The sequence below is a fragment of the Chrysoperla carnea genome, chromosome 4, assembly GCF_905475395.1.
Source record: "Chrysoperla carnea chromosome 4, inChrCarn1.1, whole genome shotgun sequence".
In the NCBI taxonomy this organism is placed as follows: domain Eukaryota; kingdom Metazoa; phylum Arthropoda; class Insecta; order Neuroptera; family Chrysopidae; genus Chrysoperla; species Chrysoperla carnea.
Genome location: NC_058340.1, coordinates 76,073,787 through 76,093,626, shown reverse-complemented (window position 1 = coordinate 76,093,626; position 19,840 = coordinate 76,073,787). Strand labels below are relative to the sequence as shown.

The 19,840-nt window shown below is 29.3% G+C and overlaps 1 protein-coding gene across 2 annotated transcripts in view; it reads right to left on the bottom strand.

The window, feature by feature from the left end:
• Nucleotides 1–19,840, bottom strand: part of LOC123299242 — a 158,867-nt gene that overhangs the window by 57,058 nt on the left and 81,969 nt on the right. For both annotated transcript variants that reach the window (XM_044881565.1, XM_044881566.1), the window contains exon 3: nt 6,120–6,360. In XM_044881565.1, the coding sequence (XP_044737500.1) occupies nt 6,120–6,276 (157 nt within the window). In that variant the 5' untranslated portion in view covers nt 6,277–6,360. The remainder of the gene's footprint in view (nt 1–6,119; nt 6,361–19,840) is intronic.

Below are 19,840 nucleotides of genomic sequence, written 5' to 3'. Positions count from 1 at the left end.
CGAAAAATTTAAAAATCGAGTTCGTTTAGATAAAGTTGTTGATAATTAGAAAAACCGTGAAGAGAACTTGAAGAAACCGTAAGGGAACAAATTATTCCTAAAATTATAGCCAATTTCTAGAAACATTTGATATTTCTCTTAGTACTTTTTGGAAAATTTGTTTATTGAATTTTTTTTCAGAAGATAAAACTGAGAATACTTCATGATCACTTTCTGAATGTTTTAAATAAGTTGTTTTATTGATATTACTTCCGAACCAAAACCCACACTTGATGAATATTTTGTAAGAATTTTTATTTATTCAAAGGGTTTACGTTAGATAAATAGTTTTTTAAGGGAATATTCGGTCGTTTTTTCCCAATTTATTTTGAAACAAAACGAATATTTTAGCATTTTTTTTATAAATACAGGCAATAAACCTTTCATGATTAATTTTTAATGAAAATTTTTAAACCCAACAAAATAAATTAGGGATATTACAAGAAAAAATCTCTATATGTGAATGTGAATTATATATTTAAATTTTGTTTTTACCAGGCATTCCAAAAGTTTGAACGCTTCTTGCAGCGGTAGGATATTTTCAGTTGTTTGAAACTATATATCGCTGAAAATGTCTTAATTAAGTACCATTAATAAAACCAAAATATTCCCCGAGTGATTGAGAGCCCATCACTAATATTTCACAAATAGAATCGTTCAAATAAAAATGTTTGAGTTTATATACTTTTCGTAATGAGAGTATTTATTTTCGAAGATTGCAATCGATTTCTGGTTTTATATATTTTTTGTTGCTATTTTAGTCCTTTTTATTCTATTTTTTCTTTCAAAACATTTTCTTTTTTCGATTTTTCATATAAAATTTTCTTGAAAGATGATTGATTGTCATTTTATTAACAGAACAAAAACTTTTCCCATTTATATATAAAAAAAAACTATTTACAAAAACGTTTTTTTAAAGATTTTTATTATATTCAATTTTAAAGGTATAGTTATTGAAATAAATCCCACGATAGCCGAAAGAAAATTTTTATATTAAGTAATTATCAATCAAAATTTTGAAGTTTTCATTTTGATTGATACAAGTTTATTTTCTTTTATTTATTGTATAAATTGATTTTTTACGTCAAATAAAGTTAAATACATTATATTAAGTAATTTTATAATTAAACAAGTGAAAACAAACAATTGACTTAGTTAATTGTTGAAATACCATGTATAGACAGTGTTGATGCGCAATCGTTTGTTTTTTTGACGTCACGTAAATAACAAAAGATATTCACTTTTAAATAGACACACACACAACTGATATTCCTATCTTAATATATATATTTCTTGTGTGTGTGTGTATGTGACTGAACTCCTCCTAGACGGCTGGACCGATTTCGATGAAATTTTTTGTGTGAGTTCAAGGGGATTGGAGAATGGTTTAGATTTACCATTCGGTCCAGTACAACTGTTTTTGAGGGCTCCGTACCAAAAAAATGAAATTTCATTAAATGGTGGGAGCGCATATAAATCATATCACATTATGTATACTATGTGTACCATGTATTTTTAATAGTATTCAGGTATTGTCAATAGACATTTATTAGAGCCATATGCGAGCGCAGCGAGCTCTACTATCAAAGGTCAGGCCAAAGGTCGAAGGTCAGGCCACTCCAATAAATAGGAGTTAAATTGAGGTTTAGCGGACAGGCTAAACGTAGTATAGGTATTCATGAATTGGAGTTACGTTTTTACGGGACAACGTCCGTCGGGGCCGCTAGTATTAATATATGCTATAAAATTTGCACCTAATTAACGGCCTCGTGGGTAAACAGTGATGTTTACAAAAAAATGTTTCAAACAAAAGTTTTTTATTTTTTTATAAGGAACATTTTTTACATTTAAACTTTTGTTCTATCTCTAACGGTTTACAAGATGGGTCCTACGGACCCAAGACCCAATTGACCTATGATGCTCATTTACGAACTTGACCTCACTTTTTACGTCCTGAGTACGCTGTAAATTTCAGCTCGATATCTTTTTTCGTTTTTGAGTTATCGTGTCCACAGACGGACGGACGGACGGACGGACGGACAGCCGGAAATGGATTAATTAGGTGATTCTATGAACACCTATACCAAAATTTTTTTCCTAGCATCAATATTTTTAAGCGTTACAAACTTGGGACTAAACTTAATATACTATGTATATTTCATATGCATGGTATAAAAACATACAACATACTTACATTTCGCTAAATATCGATGTTTCGATTGCAACGCAATCATCGTCAGTAGCTAGATTTATTCATATAACACATTCAAACATTATTTACAAATTAAAATATAAATATGTAAAAATTTTCCAAAAATTACAATAACAATTATATAACATTAACATATAATCGAAAAAATAAATTTTTCAAGACTACTATCTAAACAGTTCATAAATTTGTTACCATACTGTAATTTTTGGTTGTTTTGCAAATTTATTTTTTACTTTGTAAGGCAATACTTCGGGGCAATTTAAATCTTGGAAATTTTTCATGTTTCTTTTTATACCATGTATATATGAAATATACATAGTATTATAAGTTTAGTCCCAAGTTTCTAACGCCTAAAAATATTGATGCTACAAAAAAAAAATTGGTATAGGTGTTCATAAAATCACCTAATTAATCCATTTCCGGTTGTCCGTCCGTCCGTCCGTCCGTCTGTGGTCACGATTACTCAAAAACGAAAAGAGATATCAAGCTGAAATTTTTACAGCGTGCTTAGGACGTAAAAAGTGAGGTCAAGTTCGTAAATGAGCAACATGGGTCAATTGGGTCATGGGTCCGTAGTACCCATCTTGTAAACCGTTAGAGATAGAATAAAAGTTTAAATGTAAAAAATGTTCCTTACAAAAAAATAAACGACTTTTGTTTGAAACATTTTTTTGTAAACATCACTGTTTACCCACGAGGGCGTTAATTAGGTACAAATTTTATAGTATGTATTAATATAGGAATATCAAAGTGAATATCTTTTGTTATTTACATGACGTCAAAAAAAACAAACGATTGCGCATCAACACTTGCGCATTATATGAGAATATCAGTTAAATATGTCAGATATGTTTGTATGTGAAATCTGACAGAGTTATCAACACTGCCTATACATGGTATTTCAACAATTAACTCAGTCAATTGTTTGTTTTCACTTGTTTTCTAGTAAATCAAGGGCCATAGTCAGTAAAACTAACAAAACAAACTTAAGTAAATGTACGACAAAATATATTACCACTCTTCGGAATAATTAATTGCGCTTGATTAATGTGAAAAATTGTTAGAACACAAATAACGATAAAAGAAATTATGTTTTACATAATTGCTTTCTTTGAAAAAACTTGTTTACATTTTTGTTAAATGTGTGAAGTTATACATATGTCAAAATAGAAATAAAGTGAGTATTACCAACTGTAATAAAAACAAAAATTTTTTATAATGTATTCCCAACACCAACTCTAAATCCACGCTTGTCTAAATACTGTACGCTAAGCAGCTTTAAGATAGTTTTGAAAGTTGCATAAATAAAAAATTTCCCACAGTTCATAAAAATAATTGTTTAAAGTTTTTATTGAATGTAATAAATCAGCTTGTAGATTCAGTTATTTTTTTACAAGCTTCATATATCAACTTTTATAAAAGCTACCCAAAAGTTTTGGATTTACAATCAAAATAACGACTTTGTGTGTTTATATTAAAACGTTAATAAATAATTACACATGATAAATTTTCATGTTGAGAAAATTGTTAGTTAACATCGAATATAAATTCATACGAAGGGTTTTTCATTAAATGGAAATTCGGTTCGTATGCTTTTAATAGTAAACAACAAAATTTTCCATGTGGGTTTATTTGAATAATATTAAATCACCACCAAATGATTGACAACAAATTTTCACACATCAAGTAACTGTGAAATTGATGTTTGGAAAATTCATTAAAAATATATTTTGTCCTTTTGTCAAATTTTTTATGTGTGATATTAAATTTTTTATTTTGTGATAACTCAAATCTAAAAATCAAATTCATTTTTGTTGAACCTTTTTAGGTAATTTTTTTGGTATCAAATTTGAAGCTTAAAATTGTAGGAAACAGGAAGTAGACTGTGCCAAAAATTTTTAATCGAAATTTGACACTGAATTTGTAGGGTTAGTCATCGAAAATTAGTAAAAGAATCGTTGTTTCACTAATATAGTCTGTCTTTCTGATTTCGATTGACATAGCCTTTTTTTCGTGCATTTGCAAGGCACAAATTTATTTTAGACGAGAAAAAAATTCCTTACAACCTTAAATAATTCTTTTGTGTGTACTATCGGTAAAACTACAATTTTATCGAAATCGAATGTGATAAATTTTTAATGACTTTTCTTATCGTAAAATATGATTTAATGACTATTTTTAGTCGAATTCAAAAATGTATCCAGGTAAAATTGGATTTGTACATATATTGATATCACCATCTTCGAAGCGATAGATTGATTTATAGATTGTTATTAAGGCTCTATGAGATAGCATCGAACAACCAACAGAATTGTAGGTTAAACATACACAAAATCGATGTAAGCAAAATCGCATTTAGAAAAATAATTATTTGACTGTAATAGTAAAGGAGTACACAGTGTTTTTATAGATAAATTGGGTTACACTCAAAATTTTTTTACATTCAAACTCTTCAATGAAACATACCCTAAGAGCCCATCTTTGTGATACATGGGTTATACGGGGGAGGGGATCTTAAAGCCTGAGGCGAAAAAACTTTAAAAATATTGTAATTCTATTTTTTAAGCATGTGTACAAAAATATACGATGAGGTTAATTTCGATGTCATAGAGCTATGTGACCATGGGGTTGATTTACCTACTCATCAAGATTATTAGAAAGTATTGCAGTTTTCGGAAAGTTTTTGCGAAGAACGAATTGAAAATGAATTTTTGGAACGTGAACAACTTGGAATTTCTTAAGTTTAATTTTATATGCAAGATCAAAATGCCTAGTCAGTTCATTTTATTACTAAACTCTTTATGCTGACGTTAAATATATTGCAAAGAAATTTGCCATGAAATCGATATTCAATTGAAAGATGAATTGAAATAATTGAATTATTATAAAAAGATTTGCTTTTCTTTCTAAATTCGAAAATTATTTTAATTTGATACAAATTACAGTTTTTAAAACAAATTGACTCAAACTCAAAAGAATTTAGAAGCAATTTTACGAATTGAGTCAAAAAATGCGACCACTTAAAGATCTGAAGAAATTTGAAAACTGAATTGGCAATTCTATTTCTAGTAAATCTGTGAATAGACAGCCAATAAAAAAGTATTTTCGTATAAAAAAAAGCAATATAAAGTTGTTTTCGTAAACTCGTATCTCGGTAGAATTTGAATTTGATTTTATTAAGGTAATTTCAGCAGAAAAATATTTTTTTATATATAACTTTAAGAACCTGTTAGAATTTCAAAAAATAGTTTCCAACAAAAAATGTTAGCTTGCAAGAAACAACGCCAGAGACAATAAATTTTAATGAATGAAAATACAAGAGTTTTTTCGCGTAAGATAATGAAAATATTAATAATATAAACATTGAGGAAAAATTCCTTCATACCTAATTTAAATATTGAATTAGTAATTATTCATAAAATATAATAGGATAGATACTATTTAACTAAATAATTGTTTCATGTTTTTAACTAATTTTGTAAACTAAGTAACATGATGCTGAAACTACCTTAATTCAATAAAAATTAATTTCATAGTTTTTTATTAGATTCTAATTGGTTTTCCCAATGAATTGGGTGATCGATATTTTAATAATTCACAAAACGCACACCAAATTTCATATGAATTGAATGATTTTTCACATTCTCTTTTTTCCTGGAATAAAATGATTTTCCGCTCTTTTCATTTTCCCATAACAAAACATAATTAAAATTATACCTACAATTATTGTCTAACACATAAATTCGTAATCAATGTACAAGTTGATTTATTATTGTTGTTAATAAATTTAAGTAACGTTCTAATCTATCAATTGTCATAGATCAACTTGTGTATTTTAGGATACCGTAACTTAATGATGATAACTTACCATTTTTATCAATTTCTTGTTCGGTACTTGAATCAAGATCTTGTAAAGGCGGTGATGATTCACGTACACACGACATTAAACTCATTGGCGCCGATGTTTGATGTGAAATGGGGGGCGCAGCAGTCACTGCGGCTGCCATGCCGCTACTTATTACCATTCACACTTGTGTTACGAACAACTTGCGTTTTTAAAACACCCACCCCTAACGTTTACTGATTTCCACTTTTATTTTTGTTGTTCACTGAAATCAAAAGAAAAAAAATAAATTCAAAAATGTGTAATTAAAGTGAAATACACGATCTCTCAGACTTATTTTTCGAAATTTTTCGTTATACAAATGGTATTAACGACAGGTAAATGGTTTACGTTGCTCGAAAAAACGTGAACAAAAAGTGTTCATTCTTTTCTTTTATTTTTAACTTATCCAGGCAATGGCGATCATTATGATATTAAATTCAATAGAGCATTGATAATTGGATCACTTTTTCCATTATAATTACCCATAACTGATATTGTTCTTTTGTATAACCAGCATGATACCCGCCTCGTCGCTGGGAAATTTGAATTTTAAAAGTAAAGATCACCGTGTTGTAGCCTTCACCTCCTTTGGCCTCACTTATCCTCCTTCCATTACACTCGAAAAGCATTTCATTATGAATCCAAACTATTTATTCTTTGCGCTCTTGGACGCCCAAGTACCATTATCTTTCTAATTATTGTAAAGTTTCATTCCAATCCGTTTAGTAGTTTTTTCGTGAAAGCGTAACAAACAAACTCACTTTCGTTTTATAATATATAGGGAATAATTTTTCTATACAATCCCAGTAATCGGAGCAAATCCAGTAATTGGAACACTCCTGGATTTTATTGAAACTCGATTATCCAGACTCTACTGTATTTTTATAATGAATTGATATAAATTATAACAAATAATTTATTATTGACTTAAGTGAAATTCGATATATAATTAATAATTATAATAATAATATTGTTTTTGCACGATAAAAATCTTTAAAAATATATTTGTCATGAAATCATAGAGTTTGAAGCGATAGACGGACTTTATGAGTATGGTTGGTTATATGGTTTGTTGTTGTTGTAGATACTGTACAGGGTACGGCTTAGTTTGGCCTCCATTCAGTGCACTCAAGTTGAAAATTTGTTACAAATCAATTTATATTATACAAATTTAAAATTGTATATTTATTTTTATACTTTAAATTATTATTTTTGTCTCTTACATCACTAGCTATATAATAATTGTATGAAGAATATAGTCAGAGAATTAAGGATGACATTAGTTGTTTGTCAGTCATGAGTCAATATATATATACAAAGATTCAGGACTTATTTAAACCATTTCTATTTCACAGATAGCAAAGGATCGACCTTTCCAACCACGTTGTTTGCCCGTAAAAATTGTCTTAGTACGTTAAGGCTGCTGTCTCCCTACTCTATAACAAGAAAGGTTTGGTTTATAATTGGCTAGATATTTTTTTTCCGGATTTTTACATTATTTGATTGAAATTTAGTTGGATGTAACGTACAGTAAATATAATACAAAGTATAATTACAATTGATATTACAACTAGTGCTGCGAGTTATAGTGAGTGATGTTATTTAATGTTCATTTAAGTGTAATATCATCATGGAACGATGGATGGAATAGAATAGGATGGAATGATGGTGTGATTAGATTTACTAATATATAAACTTTACATCTCTACCAAATTTTAACAGCATAGCAACCAAATATTACACGTAAATCTACTTTTTATACCCTGCCCTCAAACTAAACGAAAAAAAAAAAAAACAAATTAGAGAAAATATTTTTTATGTTTTCATACAAACTTTTTTGGTTTTAATTTTGTTGATATTTTTAGAAAACAATAAAAATAATTTTTGAAGGCAATATGAGCTTTAAAACAAGTGAAAACAAACAATTGACTGAGTTAATTGTTGAAATACCATGTATAGACAGTGTTGATGCGCAATCGTTTGTTTTTTTGACGTCACGTAAATAACAAAAGAAATCCACTCTTAAATAGACACACACACAACTGATATTCCTATATTAATACATACTATAAAATTTGCACCTAATTAACGCCCTCGTGGATAAACAGTGATGTTTACAAAAAAATGTTTCAAACAAAAGTTTTTTAATTTTTTATAAGGAACATTTTTTACATTTAAACTTTTGTTCTATCTCTAACGGTTTACAAGATGGGTCCTACGGACCCAAGACCCAATTGACCTATGATGCTCATTTACGAACTTGACCTCACTTTTTACGTCCTGAGTACGCTGTAAAAATTTCAGCTCGATATCTTCTTTCGTTTTTGAGTTATCGTGTCCACAGACGGACGGATGGACGGACGGACGGACAACCGGAAATGAACTAATTAGGTGATTTTATGAACATCTATGACAAAATTTTTTTTCTAGCGTCATTATTTTTAAGCGTTACAAACTTGGGACTAAACTTAATATACTATGTATATTTCATATATACATGGTATAAAAACTGGTAACCGATGTATTAATTACAATGATAGACTTTATAGTTTTTGTAATTTAACGTGGCTTCCTCCAATTGAAATGATATTTTTACGATTTATTTAAATTGTTATAAAAATGATATTATTTTAATGTTTGAAGGTCATAAAAAGATCAACATTAAGATACAATATTTAAAGACCCTGAGAAAAAATGACCTATATATATATATATATATATTAAAAATATGAATGAGAATTATTTAAATAAGCCACATTCTTCATTGTTTCAGAAATAATTAAACATTAAACAAAATACTTAAAAATTATTTTATTTTAATTACAATAAAAAAATTTTTTTAACAAAAATTTCATATTTATTTTCTAAATATTTTGATACTGAAAACTTCTTGAATTCATCTTTACTTCCATAATTTTGTTTAAAAAGGCCAAGGCCTATCATCCACCAAAACTGTGGATTCAGGACCGTGGGTTGGTGTTTAAGGACGTTCTCAAAAAATCACGTTTTCTTAGGATCATTTTTAAATCGTGTATATGCATTAATTTGAAAAATTAATATTCATTAACTAAAAGCATGGCAAATATTTTCCTACGAAGAAAATTATAACAAGCGGCACTCATTTTTCCATAAAATACATTTAAAGTGATGAAATGAATCGCATTTGTGTGTTATTTCTTCTATAAGAAATTTTCTATAAATCTTTAGGCATCAATATTTCAAATATGGAATTTATCGAAAAATTTTACTCGAAATTTTCGTCTTATATTTCCAAGTTCTAAGAAAATCTACCCTGAAAATATGAAACGTAAGTCTCAAATATTCATACACTAATTTTTTGAGAACGTCCTTAAAAGTCGCTGCAGACGTTGACTTAAATTGAATAGCAGCACATCAAATTTAAAATAAAGATAAGTAAGTAAAGGCTGTTAAGACAACCGTGAAAATAAATTAAAAACCTCGTTTTTATTTTAAAATTATTAATATTTAATTAAATTTATGTATTTATAACAAAAATTTAAAGAACAAAAAATTTTAAAAACATATAATTATTATGATTACTTAAAAAAAAAAAAATAAGTGTATGTTATATTATTATTATTAATTTTAATAAGCTATCTGGTACAGCCACAGTCACACAAATATTTACATTATAATATAGGACATGTTGCAAAATGCATTATTGAATATAAAAATCCTTTCATCAAAGAGTTTCACTAAAAATTTCTGAAAGTATGCGCTATAACAGTTTTCAAGGATCAGATCCAAAGTCTCCACGGTCACTTAATCCTAATAATAAAAATTTTGTAAATATGAAAGGTTCGAAGTCAAAATTTAGACAAGAATTCATGGCGTTGCAAACGCGTACACGATGAAACGAACATTCATCTGGAAAAAAAGATCACCATAAAACGTCTAATCATGTATTGGGACATCTGATATTCGTAAACTTTAAACCTTAAAAGTAGAAAGAAAAAATTTGAATGGGATCAAAACACATGATTTCGATATAAATAGATATAGATAGATGTCGATAGTTTGAGTCAGAAATTGTGAAATTATCCGTTTTAAAATAAGCCTTGTAAGAATACTTGGGAGAAGTTTATCTGATATCGCATCATATAGCTTCATCTAGTTACAATAGAATCCTGCACCAGGCGACTCCATCGCATTCATGTAATGAGTTGATTTCAAGAAGAACACAGGAAACCTGTTATAGATTTACTTGCTAAATATTTGAACGTCAGTATTACTTTTCAGACAAAAAATCTCAAAAATTAAGGTATATTTTGTAAACGTATATAAACATTTCTTTTTACCTACATTACCGACTAAGATTTCTGATAACTTCGTTTAATTTATTCACACGTGACGATATTATAGCTCACAATATACACCATTGTACCTTAATGTGAAGTGACTTTAGTGTCCACTCTTTTTAAATCACAAAAAATTTCTTAATCTGAAATCATATAAATTGTATATTGAAAAAGTTTGTGATTCGTTGACTTGTTAAAAAGAAAACTAGTATTTGTAAGTATAAACTACAAGACTATATGATTTAATATTTCTAAAAAAATAATAATTATTTATTATTTTTGAGTTAGCTTTGATTAATTAATTTTCCAACCAACCAACTAAGTTAACTTTGTATGTTAGTTACTAAGTGTAGTTAGTTGCAAACAAATATTCTCATCAGATTCTAATTACTTTCATTCAAGAATGTTTAGAAAAAGCCTTGTTTAAATATTTTTATTTTATTTCTAATTACATTTAATTAATTAAGTAATGAATATGTTGAATACCTAACGTTATTATATGTACAGAGTGTCGCATTTAAAATGAAGACACTCTCGTATTTTCGTTATTTATAGGAATATTGATTTGAAATTTGGTACATACAGAGTGATGGGTTACATTTTTTAAGATACGTAACCGAAATCCGAACTTTAAACTCAGCCTACTACAAATTGACAAATAAGACTGATTTTTAATATTTTGCCTAACGTCAGAGGTGGTAAGGAGAACTCGAACAAAATTCAGAATGCAAAAAATTTGTAGCAGCTAACCCACCAAAATTATTTTTACAGCTGTATGTCGTTAAAAACTACCTATTTAGAATTTTTCATGAAAACTATTTTTAGGCTCATGTCCTTAGAAATACCTTAACGTTATCGAACTCTAGAAATCTCGATTCATAGTTCGTTTAAGTTAAATTTCTCTCTATATTATTTATTACTACAATTGAACTTGATTAAAACAAATAATTTTGAATGACTATTCAACAAGTATAACATGATTAATAATTCGATATTGTTTATGAGTCCATCTGTCTAACTACCAGCTAAATAATTGTCCATTACTTGTACAATATTGCACAAATAAATTGAAGTAACCTCAATTCTGTGGTCAAAAACTATCTTGTAATACAAGTATTAACAACGATAATTTTGAGGTCTATTTGGAAGAGACTTTTGGAATTGACACATGGTCAAATAAATTGGATTTATATATTTTTGGTTACCTTCTTTACTTTATACAGGATGTTCCAAGTTATAAAAATAGGGCTTCATCAAATGATAGGTAACGTGAAAATAATGGCCATTTTCCCAATACGTACACTGCTGAGAAAGCGTCCTTTGGTAGATGGTTAGCTTAGGTTAGAGTGGCTGTCCTGGGGTGGGACACACTTAGACCATAGAGTTCGTTGTGATACCTTTGGTAGATACAGGCTATTGAAATTTTGGAAAAGAAAAGCTATTTTAATGAATATTGCCAAAAAGTTTAGAAAAATTGGAAAATTGACAATATGTGTTAAGAATAATCTTTCATGATTTAAATCTTATGACGATTTATGATTCATGTTAGTTCAGTTTTAATGTACATAAGTGTATGAAGCCAGATAGACGGATAGACAACAGATTGACCATTATTCATCAACATCAGTCATATTCAATTTATCATGATCGTTGTATCAATTCCGTTTAATTAATGTAAATTGTAATGTAATTACAATTTACATTATTACAATTACAATTAATAAATTCATAATCTATTTAAAACAAAAATATGAATTCATCAAAATTTATAAACAAATTTTCAATTTTAATATTCATAAAAATCTATTTTATGATATTTGTTAAAATAATTGATGAATTAAACTTAAGCGGATGACTTTTATAGTACGGAATGTCGATATTTCTTTTGTTATTGAACTGAGATAGGAATGAAGTACGACTTTTCGCAAGCTTTTATTTAACTTGCAATTTGCATTTTTATTTAACTTGTATGTATGTTTGTCCGGATGGAATCTTGTAATTTTCGATTGAGGTGAAATTATCAATGTATGCTGTATAGAATTTCGAAAACTGTTTCTAGAATATCTAAAGTTTATTCTACTAATTCATTTTCAGGTAAGTAACTTCAATCAAGTTCTCCAAAAAACATTTACCGATATTAATAAAACAAATTTCTATGTATAGAAATACAAAAAGCAAAACGTCTAGGGCGTTATTCAAACCTTATAAATTGTTCGATCATTTATTAAACATATATTTCTAAGATTGTCTTTGCACCTTTTCATGACAGAATAAAAATAATATTCTCTAATGACATCAAATCAGTCTGTCTTTAACGCCATTCAAGTTGGCAAGACCTCTTCAAAATATTGTCATCACATTATATAACTTGAGCATTATAAAACCGATTTCATTTTGAATGAAGCAAGACGCTTTAACAGAGTACACCCTGCCTGAGAATTTAAAAGTAGATTTGCAAAAGTTAATTTTTAATTATACCATGTATATATGAAATATACATAGTATATTAAGTTTAGTTCCAAGTTTGTAACGCTTAAAAATAATGATGCTAGGAAAAAAATTTTGTCATAGGTGTTCATAAAATCACCTAATTGGTCCATTTCCGGTTGTCCGTCCGTCCGTCCGTCTGTGGACACGATAACTCAAAAACGAAAAAAGATATCGAGCTGAAATTTTTACAGCGTACTCAGGACGTAAAAAGTGAGGTCAAGTTCGTAAATGAGCATCATAGGTCCATTGGGTCTTGGGTCCGTAAGACCCATCTTGTAAACCGTTAGAGATAGAACAAAAGTTTAAATGTAAAAAATGTTCAATTAAACAACTTTTGTTTGAAACATTTTTTCGTAAACATCACTGTTTACCCGTGAGGGCGCCAATTAGGCGGAAATTTTATAATATGTTCTATACTTGATTATCAGTTATGTATGTGTCACATGTTTGTATGTGTAATGTGATAAAGATATCAACACTGACTATGCATGGTATTTCAACAATTAACTCAGTCAATTGTTTGTTTTCACTTGTTTTATTTAAGTTTGTGAGACCAATTTTGTGAGAAGTGGGGAGTACTTGCTATTAAATCTTCTTTCTTATAAAATTTCATATTTATTTTATGGAAAAACTGGCTTTACAAATTTCACTATCTCTCGAGTTTCTGTTTTGTCTACCAACTTTACAGACCTTTGGAATGGCTATTCTACGTAAATGTGTTTTGGTAACATCCGATACGAGGCCCAACTATCCGAGAGATGTTTAGTAACTGCGAACATCTTATTTTCCCGAAAATAATGTAGTAAGTATTTGTAGAAGAAAGTCTCTTGGGAACTTGTCATAACGTTCGAGATCATTGGCGTAGCCAGCTTTTGACCCAAGTGGGATGGCCAAAACAGGATTTTTAGTCTAGAACACAATTCAGAAATTTTTGGCTAAAAAATTTCAACATTCGCTAGGGTTTTGACATAAATACATACTTAGCCAACTTACTCAATGATAAATTCAATTCCTGGACAGAGGGCAGCTGCCCTGTTCGGCCTTCTCGACGTCCATGTTCATTATAAAGTCAGTCTAAAATTTTTTTTTGAAAATCGAATGATTTGTTTTATCAACTTCACAGATTGCATGGTTTGTCGATCTGATTGTAGTCAGACCGACAATAATTCATTTTGCATTTCCTCACCACATACGTCCCCATGGTAACAATATGAGGAGAAAAATATTTCATTTTCTTCACAACGAAGTAGAAATAAATGGTAAAAGGACGAATGTGAATATAAAAAAGAATGTCGAATAAAAAATTTGTCTCTCCTTGGCATTTACGGTGTTCTTTATTTTCAAACTGTATAATTTATAAGATGTGTAAATGACGTCAAATATATAACAGAAGGTATAGACATACACACACACCTTTTGGGGGAGGTGTGGGACTATGGGAGGAGCGTTGAGATAGATGGGTGAGTAGGTGAAGCTCAATCACTTAAATATTAAAAGGTTTGATTGCAGAAGATGAAAAGTTCACGCGTAACGCGTAAAAATAGGTTTCTCCAAAATATTTCGAATATTGTAACATAATTTAAAGTGATGGTTCTGAAGTGGGATACCAAACTATTCGACCAGTCATCAAATGCACCCGATTTTTTGTACTTTTTGGGTCAAAATTACCTTACAAACTGAGTTTTATCGAAATTGGAGATAAACAAAATTTTTCGATTTTTTGCAATTTTTTTAAGGGGTAGTATCCCTTTGAAAAAATCGAGAAAATCGCTAAAAAAAATTTTATTTTGGAATTTGATGAAACTTGGTGGATGGGGTAATTTTGACCCAAAAAGTATAAAAATCAGGTTAATTTAATGATTGGATGCATAGTCTCTGAGATATCGCATAATTTGGATCGCTTTTAGTCCGTATTTCAAAAACTATTCGACCAGTCATCAAATGCACCCGATTTTTGTACTTTTTGGGTGGAAATTACCTTATATACTGAGTTTTAGCGAAATTGGAGATAAACAAAATTTTGCAATTTTTTGCTTTTTTTTAAGGGGTATTTCTTTGAAAAAATCGAGAAAATCGCTAAAAAAAATTTTGTTTTGGAATTTGATGAAACTCAGTGGATGGGTTAATTTTGATACAAAAAGTATTAAAATCAGGTTAATTTAATTATGGGACATTTAGAAAGTTACAATGTCAGCGAGTATCATGGGCAAAATTTCATTTTAAAAAAAGTTAGAGTTCCCCACCAAAAAATTAAAATCCATAAAATAGTGAACAGAAGAGAGGATAAGTGAAGGCTATAACGTAATAGTCTTTGTTTTTAAAGGAGAAATTGCCCCGAAAATCGGGCGTGTATCTGCTAGTATAAAATAAGTATTGAGAAACAATCGTTTCGAAGTATAAAGACAATCTGTATAAAGTTTCCAAAAGTTGCATGGCAACCCTACAAAAGTATTGTAAAGCATACTTCACTGTATGTAGACATTAGCATATATAAAATAAATGGTACTCAATATGATATTTTAGAAGGTAGTGAGATTTACAAAAAAAAAATATTACGAAAAAAGAAAAGTGAAAAATTGGAAAAATATAGGGTGAAATGTTTACAGCGCTCAATCATTAAATTTTTGTTTTAAACACAAAAATTTTTTATTTATAGATACTACTATAGTAAAGCTACAGACAATTTTTTTATTTGTTTGTTTGAAGTGTGTTTATACGCGTTTATTTCCAGAAATACCAATCGGATTCGAAAAATCCTTTTTGTATATGAAAGCTACATTATCATCGAATAACATAAGTTGTATTTTATTAAACCTGTATACACGGTGTACTGTTATTGACTGCAGATCGTCGGCCTACAGAATAAGCTCATAAAGACGAAGGAAAAAGTCATTTACCAATTTTGGATCTGAGCCCTAATTTGGGCGCTACGGGTATGACAAAAATTGATAAATTGGTAAATTCACTGACTATCATTCGATAACCAGTAGCCAATGATAATAAGTAGATGTCATTTAATAATATTCAACTAAAGGAGGGATATGAACTGATTTCAATTGGATTATATTATTTTGAAAAAAACATTTAAAAAAACTATTATATTATTTTATTGGTTACAGAAGGAGTGTTTTTAATTTAACGTAAACAAACAAAAAACGCCTTTTTTGTGACGTATTTGTTTTTTTACTTATTGCATTTTAAGTTTTAATAATTTTGTTTGTTTACGTTAAATTAAAAACACTTCTTCTGTAACGTTATTTGTTTTTTTACTAATAATTTAATGTTTCCTTGGAAAAATATAATAATTAAAAAAAAAATGGAAATTGACCAAACCAATGAAATAATATAATAGTTTTTTTTAAATGTTTTTTTTTCAAAATAATATAATCCAATTGAAATCAGTTCATATCCCTTCTTTAGATAAATATTATTAAATGACATCTACTGATTATCATTGGCTACGGGTTATCGAATGATAGTCAGTGAATTAGGGCTCAGATCCAAAATTGGTAAATGACTTTTTCCTTCGTCTTTATGAGCTTATTCTGTAGGCCGACGATCTGCAGTTAATAACAGAACACCGTGTATATGAAATATATATCAAAATATGCTAATTAAGATAGTAACGCTTAAAAATTTTGATGCTACGAAAAAATTTTGGTAAAGGGTGCATAAAATCACCTAATTACGTGATTTAGGACAAAATAAGGACAAACCTTTGGTGCCCATATTCTCCAAAATTATAAAATATATAGAGTTAAAAATTTGCACGTAGCTTCAACTAGTGGTTTTGTGACAGATTCTCAAAAAACGAAAAAAAAATTTCGAAAAATTTTCGGAAATTATGCAAGCACTGATATTCAAACTTTATATACAGAGTATTTCAAGTTCTTAAAACGATTTCCCAGCGTAAGGAAAATAATTGAATGGAAAATTCCCTGTTGAAATGTTTCAACTTGTACATAGATACACATATAATAACAAGTTGGACGTCACAACACAAAACTCCCCCAACAACTGAAGCAAGCAGGCAAAGCCTTGACCTTGATCTTGATTGCGCCAAGAGCAGTAGATATCGCATGGCGATGTAGTGGTCGTGGTACCAACTGTGAACTATATGCTGTGTGTTCACAACCGACCTATCCCATTACTCGAAACGAATACAATAATTCTGTTTAAAAGCTCTCATTCCTCTATCCTTGTGTGTGCGCATCCTATTCGTCTCTTCGACTCCCCGAATATATATATATATATATAAATGTCAGAAGCAACAGAGTCATCAGAACATTATTTCACCCACCGTTGGTTGAGATTGGGGCATGGCAGAGATAGAGAGTTAGCACAAGTAGTATTGCCAACACAAAACCACAAACATACAGCATATATTCACACGAAACGAAAATATTACCACAAGCATATTTAATCATTAAAGTGGACCGTAGACGATCAATGTTTTCATCTCTATTTATTACTAGCAGTTATCCGAACGCTTCCTTGGACAATTTTAACTTTAAAAACAATTCTAGCAGAAACATTTATTCTCTTATCATGAATATACGAAACTTCCTATAAATCATTATTTTGACAAAACCCAAATATTATTGAGTTTAATGAACTTCATTAAATATAAAGTTTAAACAGGTAAAAATCTCTAAAGTTTTGAACCCCTTTTATAAGTATGGAATACCGAGGGACTCTAAGTATGGAATACCGAGATCCGTGTAAATGGGAGTCGAAAAACAAACTTTTGTTTTAGAATTTGATGAATCTCGGTGGATGGGTTAATTTTTATCCAAAAAGTATAAAAATCAGGTTCATTTTATGATTGGATGCAAAGTTTCAAAGATATCGCAATATTTGGATCGATTTTAGTTTGTATCTCAAAAACTATTCGAACAGTCATCAAATGCACCCGATTTTTGTACTTTTTGGGTCAAAATTACGTTATATACCGAGTTTTATCAAAATTGGAGATAAAAAAATGTCTCGTTTTTTTGCAATTTCTTTAAGGGGGTACCCTTTTGAAGAAATCGAGAAAATCGTAAAAAAAATTTTGTTTTGGAATTTGATGAAACTCAGTGGATGGGTTTTGATCGAAAAAGTATAAAAATCAGATTAATTTAATGATTGGACCTTAAGAAACTTAATCTTATTGACCCAAATTGTCATTTTTCAAAAAAAAACATTAATTGGGATGAAAAATATTAGACGTCTATGAGCCGCTTAATACGATACTTAATCATTTAGTCGTCATTTATACGTCTTTTCTGCCCGTCTCCATATAGAGTTCGCTCATTTCTCTCTGGTTGTAATTCATTTGTTTGATTCACCCCTTTCCCCGACCCGATTAAGTTGCTTGACGTATTCATATGCTATTTAATGACAATTTCATCATTAAAATTTTATTTCATTTGATTAAATACATATTGGGTGTCGGCTTTGTTTCTAAATATATAGGGTTGCTATTCTAATCAATTTTGTACAAGGATTCCGTTTAAAATATATGATAATGAGGAAAAAAGGAGCCACGAGCTTTCGAGAGTGAAATGCAGAACCTTTTGCGTAATAGTCTGCCTTGTCTTAAGCTGATGACGCCTTTTATCAATTTTGTATCTTTTATCGGTAGTATAAACGGCGTAAACGTTACTGAGAATTATCATAGTAGACTAAAAAAGTTTTTTGACATTTTCAGGTAACTAACCCGACCCTATTTTTCGAGCTAAATACCAGTTTATTAATCTCCAAATAATAAACCATCCATCTATCACTTTATCATTTTCAGCCATAAATAAGAGGAGAAGTACCTCGCAATAATAATCTAGTTCATGCAGTCACAACTGCCTGTTGGTTCACTTTAATTCTGGATAACTTCTGAAAGTAAGATTTTAAATTGCACCGATTTTGAGGATCAACGCCTATTTTTTAGTTGTACCGGGTACGGAATCCTAAACTCACACTTGAGACATAGCTAAAAACACCCCCCGTTAAATTACCTTTCAAACGAGCCAAAAAAAATCCAAATCGATTCATCCGTTTAGGCGTTACGATGTCACAGACAGACAGACATAGCGCTCAAACTTATAACACTCCTTTTTTTGGTTCGGGGGTTAAAAAAAGTTTGGCCAAGAGTTTGTTTTCAAATAATCATAAGATTATATATTTTCTTGTGAATTGCCTTCGTATCACGTTTCCTTTTATTTTCTCAGTCATACGAAAGTAAAAAAAAATGAATAAATTTTATTTAAATTAAGTGAAAATTAGGCTAAAACGTACAACATTTGAATAAAACATAAAAATTTTATGTAATAAAATTATGAATATTATTTAATAACGAGTTTAACTCGCATCAAGTAGTTAACCAAGTTAACCTGCAACATTTATTTTATAATAATCAGTGAAGAGCCAACCAGATTCACTTAACTTTTAAGTAGCAAATTTCTATTTTACATAATTATTACTAATTTTTTATTTTATTTCAAATAATTATTTACAAAACTTTCTTAATCAAAAACAAAACAAATTAACTTTTTTATTTCAATTTTATTATGGTGGAATGACCCTTAGAATTGGATGGTGCGCTAATTTTTTGATGGTTTTTTGTCACGGTGACACCGCAAAATGATCCATATTGAATTTATTTCGAAAGATCGAGCTATCTATTGGCATGCAGTCAATTCATTCTTCAGATGAATTTGTCCACAAAATTTATGGAAATTGTGAAATTTCTTGTATTTTGTACAAAAAAAATAATCAATCATCTAAAAAATTTCGCTCTCAAGTCCGACACTTTCGACTTTGCACAAAATTGATCGAAAAGAGGTTAAATTTTAAGTACAGCTTTTTATCATCATCAGAATTTAAAATTGATTGAATTTTTTTTGTGTGCTATCGCGC